The 24775-nt window shown below is 54.2% G+C and overlaps 3 protein-coding genes across 4 annotated transcripts; 1 reads left to right on the top strand and 2 right to left on the bottom strand.

Moving 5' to 3' along the window:
• Positions 1-280: 280 nt before the first annotated feature.
• Positions 281-13562, bottom strand: HPS4 (HPS4 biogenesis of lysosomal organelles complex 3 subunit 2). 2 transcript variants are annotated; one of them, XM_032127520.1, is made up of 13 exons: positions 13430-13562; positions 12562-12652; positions 11738-11881; positions 10611-10718; positions 9993-10109; positions 9774-9868; positions 8503-8575; positions 7772-7805; positions 7126-7222; positions 5797-6685; positions 3447-3579; positions 3043-3151; positions 281-1497 (listed from the first exon to the last, which is right to left on the bottom strand). In XM_032127520.1, the coding sequence occupies exons 1-13, from the start codon at positions 13462-13464 to the stop codon at positions 1326-1328; spliced, it is 2097 nt and encodes a 698-aa protein (XP_031983411.1). In that variant the 5' UTR covers positions 13465-13562; the 3' UTR covers positions 281-1325. The 2 variants fall into 2 exon arrangements, with proteins under 2 accessions (XP_031983411.1, XP_031983413.1); XM_032127522.1 differs by lacking the exon at positions 11738-11881.
• A 21-nt stretch (positions 13563-13583) lies between these two features.
• SRRD (SRR1 domain containing) lies at positions 13584-15456 on the top strand. The gene is made up of 7 exons (XM_032127530.1): positions 13584-13753; positions 13835-13875; positions 13956-14092; positions 14171-14269; positions 14359-14513; positions 14749-14794; positions 15077-15456. The coding sequence occupies exons 1-7, from the start codon at positions 13599-13601 to the stop codon at positions 15281-15283; spliced, it is 840 nt and encodes a 279-aa protein (XP_031983421.1). The 5' UTR covers positions 13584-13598; the 3' UTR covers positions 15284-15456.
• Positions 14809-24682, bottom strand: TFIP11 (tuftelin interacting protein 11). Its single transcript, XM_032127519.1, has 12 exons — positions 24332-24682; positions 23625-23778; positions 22784-22940; positions 22158-22285; positions 21538-21690; positions 20325-20834; positions 19406-19512; positions 19006-19174; positions 18567-18810; positions 17836-17978; positions 17195-17360; positions 14809-16619 (listed from the first exon to the last, which is right to left on the bottom strand). Exons 1-12 carry the CDS (start codon positions 24526-24528, stop codon positions 16264-16266), a joined length of 2484 nt encoding a protein of 827 aa, XP_031983410.1. The 5' UTR covers positions 24529-24682; the 3' UTR covers positions 14809-16263.
• Between the last annotated feature and the right edge of the window lie 93 nt (positions 24683-24775).

Genomic DNA, 24775 nt, shown 5'->3' with positions numbered 1-24775 from the left:
CAGTGGTGACCTTCCTGTGCCCAGCCCTGACGCTGGCACGAGCCTGCTCAGCACCTCACCACGTTCGTGTCTCTGCTCAGCATCTCTTGGTGACACCAGTCACACATCTGTCCCTCTGGAAGCTTCCAAGCAGCTGCTCTGCAGGAATGATTGAACCAACAGGCTCTGCCTGTTCGACCCCAGCACTGCAGGAACCACCCTTGGCACGGAGCTAAACGGGGAACAGCTCCCACAACCCAGCCCATCACACCAGGAACCACAAACATGACAACAACGTGACTCTGGCTGCTGACACACAGTGCTGGGACGAGCCTTGGAGACTCCTTTATTTCCACAGTCAGACTGGGGGTGTGTCTGCACCAGCAGCAGGTTCCAAGCCCAGCCAAACACAGGTATCCATCCCTCAGTCTAAACAGCCACCACCACGGCCCCCCCGGCCACCACTGACTGGGGACACTGTCAGAGCAGAAAGGGAACAGCTGCTGAAGGGCTACGAAACCTCTTTGGTCCCATCAGCTAAGGGGCATCTTCGGGGTCTGCAGAGTGTGGGCAAATGGAGCAGTAAGAGCAGTGAAATGAGGTCCTGCAGCAGGAGGGAGGGAGGGAGCACAAGGCTGAGGGACACTCGCACCACCACCATCACCCAGCCTCTGTGAGGCTGCACGTCCAGGTGGGCACAAGGAGGGCATGGCTGGGCTGGACCATCACTGACCAGGGAGGTGTGGAGGGATAGGGATATCCCTTTGGAGTCACCTATGGCATAAAAACCTCCTGGGAGCACCCAAAGGGGGCCTGTGAGCTCTGCAGCTCTTGTTCTGCTCCCGTGTGAGAACAGGCAGGCACTGCTGACCAAGGTAAGGCACTATGTCATGGCAGGATCATTCCCATGGATTAAGGGATAGAAAGAAAGCCAAAGTCTGACCAGGGCAAGTGCAGGCATGGACAGTGGCTGGCTGACATCTCTGAAAGCCAGCACTGCCTGGGGGCTCTGTAACTCAGAGCAAGGTGAGGCTTTACCTCAGATCAAGGCACGTGGGGAGTCTGCAGAGCTCCAAGAGAGTCCCTGTAAAGTCCATGTAAACCAAGCGCCCCAAGACGCTGCATTCTGTCCTCAGTCTTTGGTAAATGCTGTCAGTGACACCTGCACTGGCCCAAAACGTGCTGCAGGACAGGGCAAGGAGTGTCCCTTCCTCAGGGCCAGGCAGGCTGGAGACCCCACAGAGGCAGGGCAGAGCCTCTCTGCCTCCATGGGGATGAACAGCTGAGATTTTCCTTACTGGAGACGAACATTCTGCAGGGCAGAGCCGTTGTCTGAGTACAGCAGCTCACAGCAGGTTCACCCCATGCTTCAGCAGCTTCTGCTTGGCCTTGCTGGGCAGGCTGAAGGCGCTGTCGTGTGGGTTGGGGACGCCTGAGTTGCGGAGTGGAGCTCCCAGCTGCTGGAAGTAGGTCTCCTGGACAGGATTCCGGCAGGCGTACACAGCTGTGGAGGCGTTCCTGGAGGGGCAGGGAAAGGCAGGGGTCAGACTGACAGCTTTAGGTGAGATTCACAGCTGGGAACTGGGCTCCCAGTTATTGAGAGGGACTTTCAGGTGTCTCAGCACGGGAACATGGAGCTGAGCAGGCACCAAACCCCTGAAGGCCACAGGGAACCAGACCCTCCTTCTAAAGGGGCCCGGCATCCTAAAAGGGAAAGTGGGATATCACAAAATCATTTAGTTTGGGGAAGATCTCCAAGACCATCGAGTCCAACCTGTGACTGAGTCCAGCTCAGTGCTCTGGACTGGGTGACAAGGTGGGGATTGGTCACAAGTTGGACATGACGGTCTGGGAGGGCTTTTCCAAAGTTAATGATTCTGGGATTCTGTGTGTGGCCATGCTCCAAGGATTCCCCTTGCTGCCAGCCCAGCCCAGGACACCATGAGCCTGGAACACTCCTCGTGCCCGACATTCCTCCTCTCCCACTGCTGCTGGCCACAACCAAATCCCAGCACAGCACCCCGCAGCAGGAACCACGTGTCAGTCACAGGTGTGATGAAGCTCAGATAAGAGTCAGATTCAGTCACCACCAAAGCTGTGATTAAACACACTAATTAAGACTAAGAATCCCCTCTCCCGGAATATTCCCTGCAGCATGGCTGGCAGGGAGCAAAGCCAAGGACCCTGGATTCCTCCTCGAAGGAGGAAAGCAGCAACTGCTATGTTTGCTGACACCCTTCTGTGACAACTCTCCATAAAAGAAAGCAGTTTTAGTCATCTTGTTACTCAGGCTGATTCACACATGGAGTTGCTTTTTTCGGGGTAACAGGGAACACGCCAGCTTAGCCAGTCAGTTTAGGATTGGATTTAAGGAGCCAGCAAAGCTCATGCTAAACAAGGAGTTCTCCAGCACTGGAGTGTGTGATTCACATCCCCTTGGCAAGCGGTGCCAGAGCAGCAAAACCGTGTAATTCCCAGGAGCATCTTTATTTCATCGTGTTTTGGACAAACAAGCAGGACTGGGTGGGTGGGCTCAGCTGAGGAAAGGGGTGTCCGCTTCAGCCGTGGCCTGGGAAAGGGATCTGGATGCCAGGAAAACTTCTGGATTTTGGGAAGGGCTCTGGCTGTGATATGACCATCCTGCCTGGCATCACAATTGAGTTTGCCACGCACATCACAGTGTGTTTCCAGCCCAACAAGCCGTGCAAGAAAACAATATCTAAGTTGCCAATTCTGGGCGCCTTTGGCTCCCTGCCGAGACACAAATTTATTAGGAACAGCTAAATTTAACACTGCGTCTTAGAACCTTATGGTGCCAGGAGCTGGCAATGTGTGAGTGTTACATCTCTATCCAAGCCATGGCACCACTCAGCTGTGCCCTCAATCCACTCTCCTGGTGCCCCTGCAGCCTCTCAACATCCAGGCAGAACATGAAGGAACTCACGAGTCAAAGCAAACTTGGGGAATAAAGCGACGTGACTGGTCCTTGGGTGTGGTCACAAACTGTGCCGAATCCCACCCAGCCTTGGAAAGGGATTCTGCCCTTCTGGGAGCACCCCTTACCTGATGATCACTTCTGAGGCCGTGGGGAGCTGGCTGAAGTCGGAGTGGATGAGCGTGGCTGCCCTCAGGAAGTGCCGGTCCAGGGGCCCGGGGTTGTGGGGCAGGTTGGCTGCACGACAGGAGAAAAGGGGGTGTTAAAAACCCACCCTGCAGTGTGCCCCCGTTCACCGAGCAGGAAAAGGCTCTGCAGCTCGCCACAGACCCCAGACAGCTGCAGTACAGGCTGGGGACACCCTCAATCCCAATAGACAAAGCTCCCTCAACAGGGCCTTTGATCTGGGCTCTGTGGTGGGAGCTCTGGTGAGAAAGGCTCCTGAGAAGGTGTGTGAGGAGTGAGAAAAGGTTCCCTTAAACCCCATTCTCCTCATTGTTCCCTCCTGCAGCCCCAGAAGACGAAGGCTCACCCGTGAGGACGTTCTGGACACAGTCATAGTGTGTGAAGCTGTAGTTTGTCCTGGCTGAGGCCGAGGAGTCCTTGGGCAGCGTCTCCCTCAGGTGAACCTCGAGGCCGTTTAGGGAGGCCAGGCTGCTGTGGTACTGCAGGCAGAGGGAAAGGCAGAGCTCAGAGCCTCACCTGTGCCTCACCTGGGCTTCAAGGAGGTGCTGGAGGGAGTTCAGGTGAGAGAGGGACCAGACCCTTCCTCGCTCTGCTGTCCAGGCTCCCACCTGGAATGGCTGGGAAACTTGGGCATGGGGGGAAGCAGACAAGTCACAGAGCTCCCAAGGCAGTGATGGAGCTCTGAGCAATCAGTGGGAGCTGTCCCTGCCCACGGCAGGGCTTGGAACGGGATGGGCTTTAAGGTCCCTCCCAACCCAAACCAGTCTGGGATTCTACGACTTGGGAAAGGGCCCTCCAACCTGAAAATCAGCCATTCAGCCACCTGATGCTACTAATTACAGGAAAATGCAAGGCTCCATTAATTTACCATCAACCATTACTCTCCAGGGCTCATTTCACATGATTTACAGCCCCAGCAAGGGACATCCCTCTGCTTACACCAGGCAGTACAAACACACACAACAACGCACTGAATGAATGCCAAGATGCTGTTCTGGGTGGATTTTCAGTAGCCGAGAGGCCCTGATCATGCTGAGGCTCCCTGGACACAGGCAGGGGTCCTCCACCACTCTTGGGAAGATTAACTCCATAATCCTCATCCTGCCAATGCGCTTTCCCCCACTGCGGAGAGGATCAAGCCTTTGTTCAGCAGGACAGCAGTGCCTGGCCTACCCTTGACCCCTGTCACGGAGCAGATTTTCCTTTCTGTGCAGTGAAATGGAGGAATAAGACTTAAAGAGCAGCAGGAGGTGAGGCCAAGAGCCTCCCACTCCACAGGGAAAGTCTGGGATGGAACCCGCTCTCCCAGGGGTTTGCAGCTGCACAAGTAGCATATTTTACCCTTCTTTGGTGTCATTTGGGGGCCTCAAAGCATTCAAAAAAACATTAATTATAACCCAGCTTGGACATCCCTGAGAGCTGAGGGTCATTTTTAATCTATAGATAAACAAAGGGATAGACAAGCTGAGGTTGTGCCTCAAATCCACCAGCAGCAGAGCCCAGTCACAGCCAAAATCCAAGCTGTGTAACAGTGCAGTTTTGGTGAGATCCAGAACAAGGGTACGTGAGATGGAAGGAGCAGGATATTTGGGAAAAGAGGAACCTGAATGAAATGAGAGCTTGTCAGCCCCAGGGCAAGACATGAAGGACAATGGACCGTGCAATCCCTGTGCAACTGGGATTCCACTCTCCAGTGTGGAATTCCCAATTCTCCAATTCCCACCTGCCTGTGTCCCCCCTGCTGTTCCAGACGAGCAGAAAGGGGACAAAGTGCCATGTCTGGTGCAAAGGGCCCCGGCTGCACCTCCTGGCTCAGCTGATTCGGCAGCAATCCCTCCCCAGGCACATCAGCCCTGCCGTGCAGAGCAGACATTCCCCAGCTCCCAGGGTCCCAGGCATCCCACAGCTCTGAGGGGAAGGAGCAACCTCGAGGCTCTGCATTAGTCTGAGCTTCCCTGCACCTTCCAGTCTGGCTGGGTAAGGAAATTAGGTTGTTCCTATGGCAACTAGCATATCAAACAGGGCTCTGCAGCTTTGACTCAGCTCCTGGTGAGGAGGCAGAGGCCAGGCAGCAGCTCTGCAGCTGATGCTTCCCAGGAAAGATGGGGGGCCGGGCACATCCTGCCCCCACAGCCCCGTTAGCTCTGCTCACAGGGGAGCCTGGGCACCCAAACCCCACCTCAGGGAAATGTGGGATTGTTCTGGCATAGTGCTCACATGGCATCCCTCTTTCCAACCCCAGGGAGCAGCCTGGAGGCTCCCACAGCCAAGGGAACCTCTCCGGGACCCGCTGCCAGCCCCATCTGCGGTGGTCCCCGAGGGAGAGACTGTGACGTGCAGGGCCGGGGATTCACAGAACCAACCTCGCTTCCCAAAAAGCGCCGAGCTGCCGGGGATCCCCAGCGAATCCCAGCTCCAGCGCAGGCCCTTGGCAGCCCGCGGGTGTCTGTCACACCCACACGCTCTGCTCCGGTGCCGGCACTGCCAGACAACAGCAGCACCGGGAGCTGCCTGCGAGACGCGGCTGTCCCTGCTCCGCTCGCGCTCCGACAGCTCCCACGCAGCCGCGAGCGGCTTCATTGGCACAGCTCGGAGCAGGTGATGGAGGGACGGGGAGCACGATCCCTCCTCAGCTGTGACCCCTGTGCCCCCTGCCAGTGCAGCTGCAGCAGGGCAGAGCTTTCTTTCCCACTCACCACGTCCTCCACGGCGCCGCGGTCCCGGCGGAGCTGCTCCTCAGCCAGCAGCAACAGCACCAGCCCCTGGATGCAGTGAACGTAGAGGCTCAGCCGGGCTGGCTCGCCACTTCTGCCTCCCAGCTTGCCCCAGCTGCCCTCCCCGCTGCTGGGACACGGCCTGGCCCCTGCAGGGGCACTGGGTAGAGCCTCCTGAACCCCTGGGACCGGCAGCTGCCTCCCGATCCAGAGCTGTGCGTGTCCAGCAGGGTCTGGACAATCCAAGCCCCACACGTGGTCACCAGCTGTGCTGAGACCTCCTCCAGACACACGGTCCTGGCTCACAGTCCATGGCTTGTCCTGCTCACTGGATTTCCTTCTGCTCAGCTCCTGGGCAGGAGAGGGAACAGCTGGACTGTGGCTGACCGAATGGGAATTTTGGGAAGCACAGTGACCACCATCAGAGTCCACAGGGGATTCCCTCTTATCCTCGCTCTCCTGCTCCCAGGAGTAAGGGCTGGGAAAGGAAAAGCCTTCCAGGTATGGACCTGTAGTCCAAGCACATTGAGTCTGGAGTGAGGAAGGGCTTGGGAGCTGCTCTGTGTCTCTCTCTGAGGGGAAGGATGTTTTCCTGCTGAGCTCTGAGCTTTCACTGCCTGCTCCACTCAGGTTTGCAGCTGGAGAACTCCTTGCGCCGCCTCCCACTCCAGGGAAGTCCGTCAGAGGACTTGCAGGGCTGCCCAAATGCACAGCACCTCCTGGGGCAGCTGTGCCTGCAGCCTCCTTGTGGGACTGCTGCACAGAGATTCCATCCAGGGCTTGGTTTTCACGAGCTCCTGTTGGTTCTGGAACTGCCTGGGAGCAGAGAGCACTCTCCTCTCCTCTGGGGCCTGCTGGGGACATGGGTGACCTGGTGGGAGATGAAAAATGGATTAAACACTGAGCAGGATCTGTGTGATAGCTGATAACCCCACTGGCACTGATCAATGGCTGATCCATCCCCTGCTACAAAGAGACCTGGGAAAAGGGAGGGCCGAAGTCTAACACAGGTGAAAAGCCTGGGAATCTTACTCTGCAAGTTCCTGGGAATGTCCCTTCCTTGTGCACAAAGCAGTGCTGTGAGCTTAGGGACAACAGATCACAGCTGGTTTGGGGAAGCAGCTCTGCTCCAGGCTGCTCACAGCAGGGATATGGACACGGGAATTCTGCCCAGCCTGAGGGGCCTCAGGCAGCTCCAACAGGCAGTGACAGGGCCCGAGTCAGTTCCAGAGAAAACAGTGACAATGGCAACAGGGACAAAGAGTGAGCTCCTGCTGCAAATCCTGCCTCTGGGTCAGGCTGGCTGCCTACCTGGCCATCCACTCCACTGGGAAGTCCCGGAGCACGGAGACTTCCTCTCCTGTGAGGAACACCGGGATGATACGGACACCCGGCGGCAGCAGAGACTCTGCAAGAGCAGGGAAGGGTTGAGGATTAAACAGAAACCAAACCTCATCAGCCCAAAGGCTTCTGCAGGAGCTGCAGGCCTGCCATGATCCTGCATCCTGACTGAGCTGGGCAGCCTTTTCCCACCCTGCCAGCATTTTCCCATCCTGCTCATACCCTTCATGCCTGACACAGCCAAATTTCCCCTCAGTGTTTCCATCCTGGCAGATCATCCCCACACTGATGCTGGGAAGGGATGGCTGGAGGTTTGGACTGCAAGCACCAGCCATCTGTTATCAGGGCCTGGCAGTGGCCACGTGGCCACATAGGGGACTGGAATTAAGGCAGGCATGGCTGGGAATCTGCAGCACTGGAATAAAACCCAAAAGAGCAAACCCAGCAGAAGGAGCTGGTTCTGATCAAACAGCACAGGCTGACTGGTGACAGCAACACCCTCTGGGATATTTTGGATATAGTCCAGCACCCAGCACAGCCTGGATGTGAATCCCAGAGAACCAGCTCGTGCTCCCATGCAGGGAAGGCAGCCCATAGGATGCAGCTGGATGCTCACCAGGCTCCTGTGGCTCCTCACCTCTGGGCTCGCTCTGCAACAAAAGCCAAGAATCAGTTCCCTGGATGGATCAGGACACCAGGACACCTCTGTCACCCTCCCCAGCCCCTCAAGGCTGCAGGAGACCTCACACCACCCCCCCCCAGCAAACACAGTGGATGGTTTGTGGTGCTGGGAAGGAGTTTGGTCCTTAGGGAGCCCTCAAAGCCAAGGGGACCTTCCCAAGAACCAAAACACACCTGAAAGGCAGGAGAGAGCCCAAGTTTATCATCACCACCACCTGCTCAGGGCACAGAAACTCCCTTCATTCAAGCAGAAGAACAGCAAAGGCTGCCTTCACATCTGCATAGTGATGGCTTTTTACAGAAGATCCTGATCACATAAATAATAGTTTTTGACAAGTTTTAAAGCAAATGAAAACTGCTGTTTGTCCCTTTCAGACAATCATTTGGCGGATTTTCCACAAAATACCTAAACTTGTGTAAAAAGCCAATCAAAACATCACATAAATGAGAACTCATGAATTCAGTAAGTTGAAGACTGAAAAAAAAAAGCAAATTCTAAGTGCAGAAGTCTTGGAACCCTTTCCAGTCATAACTAATAAAAGCCTTAAGCATCAACATCAATATTTGTCCTTCCCAGTGGTGACACATGTCAGATCTGTGTGACAACAGCTCCCACACCACATCCTTGCAGGAATCTGCTTGCAGGGAATGTGCTCAGTACCATACCTGGCCTGGGGACTCACTGCCCTGCAGGAGAACTTTGGCAGTAAGGGGAGGTGGCAGCTGGGTGCTCACAATCCTGAAAGGACAAAGGAAAGTCAGAGAATCATGGAATGATTTGGCTTCAGAGGGAACTTAAAGATCATCAGTTCAGAGAACTCTGATGACATTTGGTGACAAAATATCTCTACCAGACAGACTAGAGACACAAGGTGACACATCCTGGTGCAGGACAAGGCTCCCAAGCCCCTCCTCAAGTCAAATGTCCAGCTCTCAGGTGCTGCAGTGACTCACTCCAGTGTCCTGCCTGCAGCTATGAGGTCACTCCCTGGCAGATGCTCTCCCTGTGCTCATAAAAGGTGTCACTGGAACAGTTCATGCCAAAGAAAAATGGCACTTGAGTGCTGCTGCCAAGGAATTCTCAGAATTCCCCACCTCCTGTCTTTCAAGGCCACCTTGGAGGCTTTCCTTGAAGTCATTCAGCCATCTTTGATTGAAAGAAGCTGGAATGTCTCACGGGGAGTGCTGGCTCATCCCCCCTGTGCACTTCCTGTCAGTACAGACAGTGGTCCTGGCCAGCAGGTCAGGCAAACTGAGGGACACACCTGCACTGATCTGCACATCTGCAGAGGGAACACTGCTGGGAAAGCACAACATCCACACATCTCCCTTTTCCTTGGTGGCTTCCCCCTAAAAAGCCTCAGAAGTTCAGTCTTCACGTCCTGCTGAGTAACAAAACCAGCAGATTGCTACTAAAACCCAAGTCTTGAGCTCCTTCATGCTGATGAGCACAGATAACCTTGGAGAGACACTTTACAAGGGCCTGGAGTGACAGGACAGAGACAAACTGCCAGAGGGCAGGGTTAGATAGGATATTAGGAAGAAATTCTTCCCTGTGAGGGTGGGCAGGCCCTGGCACAGGGTGCCCAGAGCAGCTGTGGCTGCCCCTGGACCCCTGGAAGTGTCCAAGGCCAGGTTGGACAGGGCTTAGAGCAACCTGGGCTAGTGGAAGGTGTCCCTGCCCATGGCAGGGGGTGGAACAGGATGGGATTTAAGATCCCTTCCAATCCAAGCCATTCCATGATCCCACAACTCCATTAACTGCTCACACTTGGTGACACAGAGACAGACAGGGACTGCCTGGCCTGAAGCTCTGATGTTCCTGCCAATAACCAAGAGCAGCCCTCAAGCCCTCACTCTGCTCCCTGGGTGCACTCCAGGATCCCAACCCTGGAAAGGGGTGGATTTAACCCTTCAGGGAACACCTGGTTACTTACAAGCCTTTGTAGAGGATGCAGCCTGCCAGGACATGGGGAGAGCGCTGGCAAGTCTGCAGGATGAGAGCTGCCTTCAGCAAAAGCAGGGGATCCACCTGGACAGGGAGAACCAGGGCAGTGAGGCCTCAGAATCCTGGGAAACCTCAAAGCAGCAAATAAACAAGCACAGTGGCACTGGGGCAGCTCTAGAGAGAGACACTGCAGAGGACAGGCTCTTACCTTGGTTTTGTCCAGATGCCAGAGAGAATTGAAAATCCTGTGGAGGTCACTGGTGTTTTTTTGGATGTGCTCAATGTACCTGTCCCACTCCCTGCTCAGCTCCTCCTGGGAAAACACCTGTGGGTGACAAAAACCCCCAGGTTGTCACTGCACAGTGTCCACGCACTCGGGGTGGGACATGGAATCCATGTGGGACAGGGCCTGCCACGATAAGGTCAGGAAAAGGTGGGAGACAACACTGAGGGGAAACTGCTCCGAGTGAACATCTGGGAAAGGTTTAGCAGAGTCCCACAGGACCTCGGAGCAACGCAGGGCAGGGGGACCACCAGGTCACTTTTCCAGGTCCCACTTCTTGGATGTGTGACCCTTGCTAGCAGGAGGGCAGCACAAGGGAACATTGCAGAGCTGGGACACCATGGGAAGTGTTGAAATCTTCCCAAAAGTCACTGTGTCCCCAGTCCATTGTTACTGGGTCCCTCATTACTGTGTCCCCATGTCCCCAGTCCCTCATTACCGTGTCCCCAGCCCCTCGTTACCGTGTCCCCAGCCCCTCATTACCGTGTCCCCATGTCCCCAGCCCCTTGTTACTGTGTCCCCATGTCCCCAGCCCCTCGTTACCGTGTATGCACCATGCACAGGGCCCTGGTAGAAGGTGAAGAGGCCGATGAGCTGCTCCAGGAGCCGCCGGCAGCTCACGTCAGGCAGCTCCACAGCACAGCCCAGCACCTGCAGCAGACACAGCCAGGGATGGAGAACGTTCCCTGACAGAACTCGGGCACGGCAGGTGAGAACAACTCTCATCGCTTTCACACAAGGACAGGCAAACTCTGTGCAGGCAAACACCCCCCAGAATCACAGTCACGGGAAAAGGAAATGCAAACATACCCACACAAGAGCCCTGGCACAGAAAGGATAAATAAATATCAGAAATGCAGCGCTTCAGACACACTCCCTGCCCACGTTAGATGACCTAACTTGGTGCTTCAATAGCTAAGAATGTTCTCCTGAAACAAAGTACTTGAAAAATATTCAGATGAACTCATTGTTTATATTATGATGACGCTCTGTTTAGTTTTTGAGTTGCTGAAACAGAAGCAGCAGCGCCAGTTAAATGGGGCTGACTGGCCTCAGCCCAGTTCCCAGGGATGGTTTGGGGCACTTTGGTCACAAATGCCACACGCTGCTCTTTATATACTAAATGTCTGTGGGCACTGACAAAGCTCAGGGGATGCTGAGGGCTAGAAGGAAAGAACAATCAGACTATCAAACAGTGACTGTGACCTTATAAACTACAGCACATAGAATCCTGTTATGCCCCATTTCTGGAAGTGTCCAAGGCCAGGTTGGACAGGGCTTGGAGCAACCTGGGACAGTGGAAGGTGTCCCTGCCCATGGCAGGGGGTGGGACTGGATGAGCTTTAAGGTCCCTTCCAACCCAAACCAGTCTGGGGCTTTGGGATTCTGCTTCCAGTCAGGAAGATCTTAAGAAATCCCTTTGGGTGTGGGCACACAAATGAGATACATGAAGTTTTCCTGCAGGAAGCTGAAGTGATGGTCAGGCCACAGCGGGCTGCAGAAACCAGAATTTAAGTTAGCTTGCAATTAAATTTGTCCACTGCAAGGTCCCTCCCCAGCTCTCCCCCAGTGCAGCCCACACCCGGAAAAATAAACCCTCTTTGTTTTATCCAGTCCTTCAGCCCCTGGCTGTTTTCACTCTGTGACTGCTCCAGAGCTCCTGAACTCACCCACAGAAAGTCTCCATCCACCACCACAGCAAACTTGAGTTTCCTGAGGCGGACGATGCTGGGAGGGGCCCCGGAGATCTCGGTGAGGCAGCGAACAACCCCGGCCATCTGCCCACACAGCAGCTCCTGCTGCTCCGGGAGGGTCTGCCAGGGAGCAAAGGCTTTAACTTCCCATTAAAAGAACTCAGAAAAAAACCTGACTGCTATTTTCAGGTGTCAATAAAAATTAATTATCAGTTCAACTCAATTTACAGAAACGGTTGTCAGGCATTGGCACAGGCTGCCCAGGGCAGTGGTGGAGTCACCATCCCTGGAAGTGCTCAGAAAATGTGTGGGTGTGGCACTTGGAGACATGGTTTAGTGGTGAACAGGGTGCTGGGTTCATGGCTAGACTTGATTTTAAAGGTCTATTCTAACCTTAATGACTCTGGGATTCTGTAAATCAAATGCAATAGAACAGGCAAATTTCTGGGAGAAAAAAAATTGGATTACTTTTTCCAGGCAGCACAAGGGCCTGGGGATTCTGGAGAGGAACTTTCATCCCTCGTGTGTGTTTTTATTCACATCACCAGGACAGTCCTGGACTGTGTTGGCCCATTCCTCAGGGAGAGAGCAGAGTGTAACCCCATTGCTGTGCTCTGAGCCTGGTAGAGCCCAGCCCTGCTCTACCTGGAGCTAATTGATAATTTGGATTTCTTAAAACTTTTGTGACTACTAAGTAAGGATTAACCCAAATCACCTGGAAGCCCAACCCTTCCAGATCCAGAACCATCAGCCTGACCCACAGCATCCTTTTACAGGTACTGAAATAAAGCAGATGTTACCTGGGAAGGGTAAAAATAACAGATCCCAGCACTCGTAGGATCCCCTTCCTCCTTCACCTTTGAGCCATCATAAAGGAAAAAGTAATTCCACCTAAAAAACATTGGCAAAAACGTGTATTTGAAAAATGTTACCCTTCTCCCTCTCCTTTCTGTTACTTCAGGAAGAGCAGCAAAGATTATTGCAAATGGAGAGACATTGTTCTTGCACAATCACACTGAGTTTACACCCAAAAGCAGCACCTAAAAGGCCCCCCATTACTAAATTTGACCGCTTTTGTGAATTTAAAACAGGTGCTACAACTCCACCTCCCAGACATGTGGAAAGAGATGCGGACTTGTGAGATACTGTACCCTCAGCACACGGGATAATTATCGAGAAGCATTATCCATGTGCATCCCAAACAGCTCCCGGACGCTGCCTGCACCCAAGAGCCCCCGAGGAGCAGGAGACAGGGAGTCCCTTTGAGGATGTGATGTCATTCCGCTCATAATTCCTTGGATGCACGTATTCTGTAACACTTTTCGTCCTGTCCTGTCAGCCAGCACCTCGTCACAAGCTCGGAACGAGCTTCGTGCGGGAGTTTTCCCGTACGAACAGCGCAGGTCTGGAGCAAAGGCAAGCGGTGGCTCCACGGTGGCACCGAGGAACCCGCGCTGCTGCCGGGCCAGGAGCGGGAGGCTGGATCCGCTCCCGGACCGCCCTTCCACGGCCCTGGAATGACCCACGCACAGAGACCGAGCTGCTGAGCCCCGGGGGGCTTCCAGACCTCACCCCCGACCGGGGACAGCGACGAGCAAAGGGCCGAAGGTGCTTCCCGGGGCAGCGACGCGAGCGGGGGAAGGGGCCCGGGGAGGGGAGGGGGCTCACCATGGCGCGGGGCCGGGCGTGGCGGGGCGGGACATGGCTGCGGGAGGCTCCGGCCGGTTCGGGGATGCTCCGGGCCGTTCCGGGATGCTGCTCCGGGGTCCTCCCGCTCGCTCCCGCCGCCGGTTCCGGGCGCGCCCCCGGTCCCGTGACCGCGCACGTGACTGCGCGCATGGCGGCGGCGGCGGGAGGGTGGCGCGCAGGGCGCGCGCGGCGGCGGCGGCGGGGCCGGGGCGAGGAGGAGGAGGAGGAGGAGAAGGATGAGGAGGAGGAAGAGGAAGGCGGCCCCGGCACCGAAGCGGTGCTACGGCGGCTGCGGGAGGCGCGGTGAGTGCCCGGCCCCGGTCCCGTTGTCCGCTCCCCCACCGGAGGCTGCCGGGCCCCGCTGACACCGCGCTCTCCCCGCAGGGACGATCTGCTGAACTCCGGTTTCTGGGCGGCGAGCGCCGGTGAGTGCGGGGAGCGGGGGGTGCGGGGACAGCGGGGACAGCGAGCCCCGGCGCCGCCGCGCTGACCCCGCCGCCCGCAGGAGCCGTGCGGGCCCCGCTGAGCGGCCCCGCCGAGCCGCCCGCCAGCTGCGTGTGCTACGGGCTGGGCCGGTTCGGGCGCTGCCCCGCCGCGCGGTACCAGCTCGCCTTCCTGCTGCTGCTGCTGGACGAGCTGCGGGTGAGCATCGGGGCCGGGGGGGAGCGCCGGGGTCAGCACCGGGCCGGTCCCCGCTCACGCCGCCCTATCCCCCCGCAGGTGCCGCCTGCCCGCTGCGCCCTATTCGACCCGGCCTTCTCTGCGCGGGAGGCGGCGGCGCTGCGAGCGCTGGGGCTGTGCCTGCTGCCGGAGAATGAGGTGAGGAGAGCCCCGGGTCACAGCGCCCGGGAGCCGCGGGGGCCCGCGGCCGGGGCTCGGCCGTGACGGGCTCGGCCGTTCCCGGGCAGGAGGGGAAACACGGCGTTGAGGGCTCGGCCACGCTGTTCTACATGGTGCACTGCGGGAAGGCTCTGTACAACAACCTGCTGTGGAGCAACTGGAGCCCGGCGGCGCTCTCCAAACTGGTCATCATCGGGAACAGCTTCCGAGGGATCGAAGAGAGGTCTGGGCACATCCTGGATAGGCTCTGGTGCCTCCAACCCTGCTCTCCTCTTCTCCCTCCCACTGCTTTATTTTTATTGCTTCCAGCAACTCTTTCCCTGTTTTGCTTATTTTCATTGCCATGAAGTTTTCAGTTGTGAACCCTCTCCCCCCTTCTCTGTCCCACCCCCACGCAGAAAACCTGCCTAAATCCACAGGCAGGTTGTGTCTAACATGGGCACCTTCTGTTATTGCAGGTTGCTGTCCAGAATCTTGGAGAGAGATTATTGTTACATAGCAAAGGTATGAGGCAACAGTTTAACATTATTGTTTCATGTTGACAACACACCTTTTAATGAGAAAGGAAATAAATTGCCACTGGGAAGAAGAGGGGGGTTATTTTTATAACCCTTTCCCTAGATCCTATAATATAAAAGCTAATCACTGTAGGATTGTTGAACATCTGCAGAACACCCAGCACACAGGGGCTGAGGGTAATGTAACACCATCCTCATCCTCACTGGCTCAGCTTTGCAGGAAGGGGCTTCTGCATTGTCCGTAACTTTCTCCCCAAATGCTCTTTAGGTCTTGAAAGGGGTGGAGGAAGTGGCCCTCCCCAGTCACCCCCGCTACCTGGACACCTTCAATGACACCTCCGTGCACTGGTTTCCCTTGGACAAACTGCAGGAGCTCTCCCCTGAGGTCTGGGACTGTGTGGAAGAGCCGATGTACCAAGACTGTGAGGACCTGGAGATCATCAGGAAGGGGGAGGGAGCTACTGCCAAGTCCTGACCATCCCTGTGGTGGCGGGGCTGGGATCCACATCTCTTCCCATGGAAGCTTCTGTGCAGCTGAGATGGAGCTCAAGCAGGGACAGTGGCATCAGGCTCTGCCAAAAGTGGCAGCACCTGAATGCTGAGGTGATGGGACATTTTTGTATCTTATTTAATAAAAAGTAAAGCTGAGCTTTGATTTACTCTCACTGAACTACAGCAAACTAATTCCACCAAAACCTGCCTTGAGAACCATCTGTACTGCAGTGACTGCTCTTTGATTCCCTCCCTTTTCATAACAATTCAAGACCTTTGCATGTACTACACACATTTCAATGCATCAGGAAGGGGGAATTATCTGAGGGGTTTGTAGTGGGAGGTGTTGGGGTCTAGTTCCCAGTGCAGGCTTGGAAGAAGCTCCCAGCTCTCACTGCTGAGATCAGCTCTTGATCAGTCCTGAGAACAACCAGGTCAGCTCCCTCCAGGAAAAAAGCCTTAGGGGTTCTTTCCCTCACCTCTGTGCTCTTAACCACTGCAGTCCCACAGCAGAGAGAGTTGGGACAGGTCCTGGCTGTGTGCAGCAAAGAGAAGCCCACTGTGTGAGGGGTGTTGTGGGGACAGTAACTCGCTGCCAGCACAGCACACAGGCAGCAGAAGCTGTGACATTTGTGTGACATCTGTCACTAGAGACTTGGGGGACTCAACTAAGCCAGCCCTCATTCAGCTGTAGGAGCAGAGAATGCGATCCCTCCTAACCTGCTGATAAACCTCTGGCCCAGGTGGCAATTGCAAGTGCCAGCACTGCTTGTTCTCCCTTAGCCTGGCTTCCCAGGTCGGGAAGTCTGGCCCTCCATCCTCTTGCCACTGCCTGAACACCTCTTCCAACAAAACCATCCTGGCATCCAGCTCCAGTGTCACTATTTACAAACCTGGAACTTGTTTATTCTAAGGGTTCCCCACAGGCTGTTCCTGGGTGGTGTCTCAGTCCCCAGGGGGGCCTCACTTGGCCATGTCGATGAGGCTCTGCAGCGAGGTGGGCACCCAGGTCTTCTCCCCTTGCACGAACACCACGCCCCTGTCGATGTAGATGACGATCCTGCCGAAGGTGTAGAGGTGCTTCCCCTCGTGCCGCTTCCCGATGATGGGCATGAAGACGATGTTGTGCTCCTCGGCCTTGGTCTGGATGAGGTCCTTGAAGTTCATGGGCACGGAGCCGGCGGCGGCGCCGATGCCGCGCTGGGCCATGTTCTCGGCCTCGCGCCGCTCCTGCATGGCCTCGTACTGGAAGTCCTTGCGCCGTTCCGTGTGCGTCAGGTACGCGATGTTCTCCCGGGCGCCCGGCTGCATGTACCCACCTGGGGGACAGAATGGGGAGAACACGGTCCTGAGCCATTCCCAGCAGGAAGCAGCTCTATCTTGATGCAAAGTCAATCTAGACATTTGGAGTGTACTGTTTGAGTTTGGGCTCGGGAAGGGAGGTCTCAGTTTTGGGAAGTGGGCAAATTCTGGCTGCTGCTCCCTCAGGCATGCCCTTCCCTTTTATACAGTGTAATTCCCAGTGAATTCCCAACAATCACTTTTAGGTCGTAGGGAGAGTCATGTGGAAGGGAAGGGCACTGCTGTAAAGCTAAGGAAAAGAACCAGTATCTCACCATAAAGAAAAAACACCCCAATAAATGACAGCTTTAGAAGTCAAGCCCTAAAGGATGGTGTCTCACTGACAGGGCAAGGCTGGAAGAAGATCAATTGTTCAATGGCCCAGGAAGCAACCGAAAATCTGTTTCTGCTTCAGTGCAGCCCAAAACTATTGAGCAGCACCTCAGAGGTGTTATGTAAGGATACAGCAAGGCAGAGCACACGGCCTTTCACTGCTCATGGGAGCTGCTGCCAGCAGGGCCATGCCCCAGTCAGCCTCCCAGGAGCCACCTACCCACGCTGGAGGACACAGCCCGGTTCATGATGTCAAGAGCCTCATTGAACTTGTCTTTGATGGAGGGATGTGCCAGCACCTGGTCTGAGAACATGGACTTCCAGCCCAGGTACCACTTGGTGATCTCTTCGTAGTTGGGGCTGTTACTGAGCCAAGAGCAGAGCACCTGCAGAGCAAGGGACAGGTCAAAGGCAGCACAGGGATGTTTGTGCAGGAGAGGCCTCACTGCCACATAATCCCAGAGTGATTTAAGCTGGAAAAGCCATCCAAGAGTGCTGAGTCCAACCTGTGACCAATCACACCCTCATCACCCAGCCAAGAGCACTGAATGCCACATCCACTCGTTCCTTGGACACCTCCCAGGGATGAGGACTCCACCATCTCCCTGGGCAGCCCTTTCCAGTGCCTGACCACCCTTTCCATGAGGAAATTCCTCCTGATGTCCAACCCGACCCTCCCTGGCACACCTTATCACTTGGTTTATTACTGAGCTGTCAGTAAAAGGAGGAACTGTTCCAATGACTACGGAGCTGTGAGTGGGAACCAGCCCAGTTCAGCACCAGGGCAGCAATTCCAGGACAGGAATCACTAAAACACTCCCCAGGCAATCAAGACTCTTTCCTCAGCCCTCAGTGTCTCACCTGCAGCCACTTTGGGAAGAAATGTTTCTCCAGCAGCCCAACAAGGCTGGAGACAGAAATCATCCCCTCCCAGTCGATCACCCAGTAAAAGGCATCCATGTGCTGCTGGTGAGGGTTGATGATGAGCTCATTCAGACACATTCCTGGGAAAGGGGAGGAGAGTTAGAAAAGAGCCTGACTCAGTTTTATCAGTGCCCTGGCCTCTTCCCCTACCAACACACACAATTTGAGGAGCAAGTTTGCTACGCTAAAGGGACAGTGGGGATCTTTGGCTGATCCTGCCACAAAGTGGTGCATTTCCACTTCCTGTTACTACAATTTGCTGTCAGAACTGAGAAACTAAAAACACTTGGCTGTTTTTTAACCTTTGAGCCAGTTTGCATTACAAAACTCATGGTGAAACATTAGACCAAGGAATTCAGGAGTAACGGAGAGATGTTCTACAGCCTCATCCTACCTGACAGCTCTCAGATATTCCTGCCAGCTGCAGATGGATGATTTATAAAGACAGAAAACGTAGAGAATAACCAGAGTAATTCCCCATATTTCTGTAATCTTTCTGCCCCTGCACAGGACTGGTAGCAGAAAAGCAGAGGCAAGCTTGGTCTAACCTCACTAACACCATTCCCCGATGTAACACTGGCACCCACATTAACAAGGACCTTTCCTAGGTGTCAGGGGAAGGTGCCACCAGCAGATTCCCAAAACCCAGCACTGTCTGGTTGTCTCACCGAGTTTAGGCACGATGTTTTTGACCATGAAAGCCTCCCATGAGCCAGGAGTGAACACATCCTTCCAGGGCTGAAGGATGAGCTTGGCAGAGGAGTCGCTGGGGTGCCACTTCTGCAGGGCGTTGGCCAGCTTGTTGCGGATGGGCGAGTAGAGCGGCTCCAGCCGTGCCTGCATCAGCGGCAGCCAGGGGTGGATCCACGAGTGGATCGGCACCGTGTCCGTCAGCGGATTCCAGCTCTCCACCTTGGGGCACAACAGAAAAGATTAACTAAGTCCAGCCACCAGCAGCATTTTGTCCAGAAGCACAAAGAGCTGTGATGCAGCCCCCGACTCCTCAATCCATCGGCGGAGGCTGCACACCAGAGTTCGGGAGTTCCAGTTGGAATTCGAACACTGGTTCAGAGCATGGCTTTGCTCTACTCAGCCCTCTCCACTCACCTCCTTCTGCAGCTTGGGGAAGATGAGCTGATCCAGAATGTTATCCAGTATCCACACAGGAACAACGCTCACCCAGCTATCCAAGAAATCCACCATGGATCCACAGTTCCTCGGCTGCCACCGCGCCACGATGTTTCTGACATATGGCATCCAGATCTCCCACATCAGTCTGGGAAGAAACCCCAAATAAATCAAAGTGAAGCTCAATCAAAGTGAGGCCTAAATAAAACCAAATGGGAGCTGCTAGTTAAAGCTGCTTCTTTTCTGTAGCTGCAAACTGGATTTTAACAGGCCGAGCATGGGAATCCTTGGGAAAAGCTCCCTTGTGTCTGCCCTTTTCCATCCCCGAGGAAGCAGCACGGGAAGATGCTGCACAAAGTACAAATAATTTGTTCTTTACCTGTGAAAAGCATCTGTTGACAGGTCCTGCCCACTGTGGGATAACAGCTGATCATTTTCCAGCAGGCTCTTCCACTTGGCTATGATCTCCGTGCCATATGTACAGTCCTAGGAATGACAAGGCACAAATGGTCCTTATCCTTTTCCATTAATTCCAGCTGGGATCTGCACAGAGCAGCCTGATGGTGTGCTGAGCACAGCCAGGCCTTCTCACCTCATCTCATGGAAGCCAGGAGCTTGCAGTCTTAATTCCAGAATCCCACACTCACTGAACTTTGAAAAGACCTCCCAGACCATTGAGTCCAACCTGTGACCCCTCCCCATCTTGCCACCAGCCCAGAGCACTGAGTGCCACCTCCAGTCATTTCTTAAATGACTTTTAACAAAGTCCTGCCAGAGAAAAATCCTACCTTGCAGAATTAATGCACATCCAGAGAGAGAAGAGGACATTCTGAATTTTTTGAGGTGTACAGAGAGAATCCAGACTCTTACCTATCCCAGCCTAAATGGCACTGAGAACAGACTGTGCATCTCTGATACCTGACAGACAAACCTCTCCTGTTTTTACTAAAAACCACCAACTAGAAACTTGTTTTTCACCACCTATTCCTCCCAACACTCATAAAATGGATTGATTTTAACCTTACAAACTCCTAAATTTTTACCCAGCAAAGTTCTGAAAGTGGGGACAGTACAGGGTTTCATTTTGCCTCTTTTCTTTTTCTCCCGACTGATCAGGAATTTAGAATCCCAGAATCCCAGACTGGTTTGGATTTGAAGGGACCTTAAAGCTCATCTCATTCCACCCCCTGCCATGGGCAGGGACACCTCACACTAGACCAGGACACTTGGGACAAGGTAACAAAGATTACTGGAGCCATCAAGTGAGAACTGCAGGTCACTCAAACCACAACACATACCTTGAGGGGATCCCAGTTCTTGAAGTATTCCTTCATGAGAGGATAGACTATGGCCACTGCCAGGTCCACCCTGTCCGACATCCTGTACTCCTCGTAGTACTTGTCCTGCAGGGTCTCAAAGATCTTTGCACACTCATCCAGAGTCAGAGGGTTCTCACAGCCGGGCTGCATCCGCCTCTCACACTCCTCTACCATGTCCAGCACCTTGCTGAGGTTGCTGATGGCCTTCTCCTCGTGGGACAGCACCTCAGCCATCTTCTGGATCTCGTGGCTCAGGTTGACCACCATGTCCCTCTCGTACTGCAGCTGCCGGTCGCTCTGGATGATCTCCTGCTCCGTGATGTCGATGAGCAGCTGCAGGTTGTGCTCCAGCTCGGGCAGGGCAAAGCCCTGGGGCTTGGAGTCCTTGCCCAGGGGCTGCTGGGGGCTGTCATCTGGGATGTTGTGCTTGTGACTGATCTGGCTGTAGCTGTAATAAACCTTCTGCTCCCGGCCTGTCATGTCGATCACCTGCCAGCACACAGAACAAACGCTCTTACAAAACACTCTCTGTCATCTTCAAAAAAAGGAGACAATCCCCGACTCCAAATTGAAATCTGGAGATTTCCAAGTACATTAATTACTCCAGGAGGCTGCTAACATACACTGTATTAGAGCGAGGGGATTGCTTCCACAATGGCCTTCTCCAGACACAAGGAGATAGAATGAGTAAGGGACAATTTGGAATCAGGGCTTGAAGAATCTCCTCATCTCATTCCAGTTTCACTGAATGATTCTACAAGCATCTTGCCATTAGTTACAGTAACAGTTATTGCCCTTAGGAACTTTTATAATTTTATAGAGACACCTTAATTTCAGATTAGTAATTTTACTAAGCACAGACCAGACAAATCCCTTTGAGGAAGAAGAGGGTTCAAACAATCCCAAAAAGGACAACTGTGCTTTCAGAAGTGGGTGAGTGTTGATTAGGACAAACATGAAACAATTAAACCTAAATTGCAATTAACCCCCTACACACACACACTTAATCTAATTTGTCACCACATCCAGGTGACACAGGGCAATTACAGGGCTCAGGGATGAGTTCCAGGAGGCTGCACAGGCACCTCCTAGGACTGGCTTGACTGAGGTTACCAGTGGCTAAAATGTGCTGGTGACACCAAAGGGCCCAAACTGTTCCTCAGGAGTCACCTCTTGGTTTTATCAACCTCACCTTGACCTGGGACAGCTCCTTCTGAGGGGCTGCGAGCTGCTTGTTGATCCTGCCCTTGGCTTTCAGCTCTTCCACTGTTTTATAGCTGTACTTGGGCTTTTTCTTGCCTCCGTTCGGGTCCTTCCGCCACTGGCTGAGCTCCTTCTGAAATTCCTGGACAAAACCAGCAGAGTTGTGGTGGCTACTCTTTGTCACAACCCAAATCTGCCTTTTTTTTTTCAGAAAAATAGCCGTCAGATCAATGAGGAATTAGTAGAAAATAGAAACAGGAAATAACTGGGAAGTGGTAAAGCTCATGCCAAGCCAGCTTGGATGCTGTGGGTCAGACAGCCACCCTATGGATGAAATGAACAGGATGTTCCTGGTCTTATTTAAACAAAACTATTTACGTGGGAGACTCTTCAAAGCAGGGATTCTAGCAAAGCTACTGAAACAGAGTGAGCCAGAAACAACAAAGAACATTACAGTGACAAGAAAGATCTGCCTAAATTAAATCAACATCTGTGTATTTGGCTTCTTATCTAAAATGAGCCCAAACAGTTTTCTCTGGCACAGAAATTAAGAGAACTGAATTTTGTACACACAGCAGAGCAGGGAAACAGCAAGAACCACACAAATACCTCCTCAGCTTCCTCTTCTGAGTCCACCACAGGGAAGTCTTGCAAGGACTGTGGGGTCCTCTCAGAGCCATAAGCACCCACAGCACCTTTGCCTTTCCTCTGCTTGGCCTCGATGGGATTGATGATACCTGGCAGGATGGGAATGGGGTCAGGAGGAGCAGTTGGTGTACTAAGAGAGAGCAGAACAGCCAGGCTTTCCCTACAAGTTACCAAATCAGCACCAACACACTTGCTGGCACTGCCTCCAGCACTGTGGTGCTTCCAATGTCACCAATTTCCTATAAAATCACTTCATGCCAGCACACACCAAACTGCCAAAGCACAGCATTACTCCCACATTTCACTGCCTTTTTATTCTGCCACGTAAAACAGCATCTCCTTTTCTGTGGGATGACCACCTTGGGAATTTACTGCCTTTTTTCTTGCTCTTTTCCTCCTGCAAAATACCCAGAGGAGCAAACGACCACAGGCCAGTTTGAACACCCCTGACTCTCACCACAGTACCCAGATCAGTGGCAGGAAAACAAGAAGGAGGTTTAAGCCACCTGGGGTTGGCAGTTCTTTAAGGAATTCAATCTCCTCCAAATCCCCAGTTAACAATAAACCACCAAACACACTGACAGTACCTTGAGCATTCTTCCCAAGACCCCTTCCAGGGACATATCCCATCTTCTGCAGAAGCTTCTGCCCAATTCCTTTAGTGTGTCTCTCCCAGCTGCCAAAATCCACGAAGGACTTAGAGCCTCCCACAAAGCCTTTCTGGCTGGGCTTGAAATTCCCACCCTGTCAAAACAAACACACAAAAAACCTGCAGCCCTGAGGCTTCAAATAACCAAAGTGTGCAAAATCCCCCCCAGAAAATTCTTCCTGGAAGTGCTTCTGCTGTCCCCACACTGCCCAGCTCACTGGAACCTCGCTTGTGCATCCATGAAGCACCTAAGGAGCTTCCTGAAATTCCTCAAACGGGAAAGGAAAGTCCTGAAAAACTCAGGCTGACAACCTGACAATTCTCAGACTCCACCACCAGATTTAGCTGAGGGTGATTCCTGATTCTTTCTGGTTTTAACTGAAAATAAGGGTTTGATTTTTAATCTGTAACATGCCTGGGTTCGTCCATTCTGTGAAAGTAGAAAAATAAAGGCAGGAAACCACAGGAATTCTCTTCTTTAAACCTCCATTGACCAAAGGGAATATTGAGAAAAATGAAAGGACTGATTCCCAAGGACACACAATCATTATATCAGTGTACAGTTGTATCAACGATTTGTTATTCTGATTTTTGTTTTATCAGTGTGTTTGTATCAATGCTACAAAATCCAAACACCTCCCTTAATGACACATTTGGGCCTCTGGTTCAATTATTTCTCCCTTTTTTTTGTGCTCTATTACATTTTCATTGCCTTTGACCCCAGCCTGAGTTTTATATAAATACAAAGCAGAGAACAGTAAATTCCCTGGAGAACTCACTGTTTTTAACTTCTTGGGCACAAACTCCTTGGGAATCTCCTCCTGCTTCACAGGCTTCTCATCATCATCCGAATCCTCATCTGAGAGCTCCTCGGCCGCTGCCTTCCTCAGCCCAGCACTGACAAAGCTCACGGGGGCCGAGTAATCCCTGGAGCTGCAAAACGAGAAGGAATTCCACTCCAGGGCACGTTCCTGCAGGAGCCTGGGGGCTGCTGTGCCTTACACCCCCCCAAAAAATGGGATATTACAGGCTGTGGAGCTGATTAACGCTGCTTTTGCCAGGCAATCCCCATCCTTCCCCCCACGCTGCAGGGAGCAAGCGCAGGGAAATCCTCTGCAGGTGAGGGTGTCCTGAGGGCAGCCCCGAGCCGGGACGGGCTGCTCGGGTGGGTGTCCACAGCCGGGAAAGGTGCAGGGAACGGGGGGAGAAGCTGCAGGGAACGGGGGGAAGAAGCTGAACGGAACGGGGGGAAGCTCCAGGGAAGTGGCAGAAGCTGCACGGAACGGGGGCAGAAGCTGCACGGAACGGGGGCAGAAGCTGCACGGAACGGGGGCAGAAGCTGCACGGAACGGGGGGAGAAGCTGCACGGAACGGGGGGAGAAGCTCCAGGGAAGTGGCAGAAGCTGCACGGAACGGGGGCAGAAGCTCCGCGCTCCGCAGCCCCACGAGCGGGCCCAGCCCGGCCCCGGGCCCAGCCCGGCCGTACCGCTTCCCGCCGAAGCTGGGCCGCTCCTCGTCCGAGTCGCGCTCGGCCCACACGCCGTAAGTCGCCTCCTCCTTGGTCTGGCGGTGCCGCTGCCGGTGCGGGTTGAATTCGTTCTGCAGGTCCCAGTCCGACACCTCGAAGCTCTCCATCTCCACGCCATCGTCTCCGTCCGTGCCGTACAGGTGCGACATCGACATCGTGGCGCCGCCGGGATCCCCCGGCCCTCTCAGGGATCCCCCGGCCCGCTCAGGAGCTCCTGACCCCGGCACGGCCGCGACCCCCGGCCCGCCCACAGACCCCAGAACCGGCCCCGGCCGCGCCGCCAAGCCGGATGCGCCCCATCCACTTCCGGTTCGCTTCCGGTACCGGGCAAGCCCCGCCCGCAAACCATAGAGTAGCCAGGAGCGGAGCGGCCGCGCCGGCAGCGCCGCCCTGTGGCCCGGC

This window comes from Corvus moneduloides, chromosome 18 (genome assembly GCF_009650955.1).
Source record: "Corvus moneduloides isolate bCorMon1 chromosome 18, bCorMon1.pri, whole genome shotgun sequence".
Lineage (NCBI taxonomy): Eukaryota > Metazoa > Chordata > Aves > Passeriformes > Corvidae > Corvus > Corvus moneduloides.
Note: the sequence above shows the minus strand (reverse complement) of the source record. Positions and strands in the feature narration are given on the sequence as shown.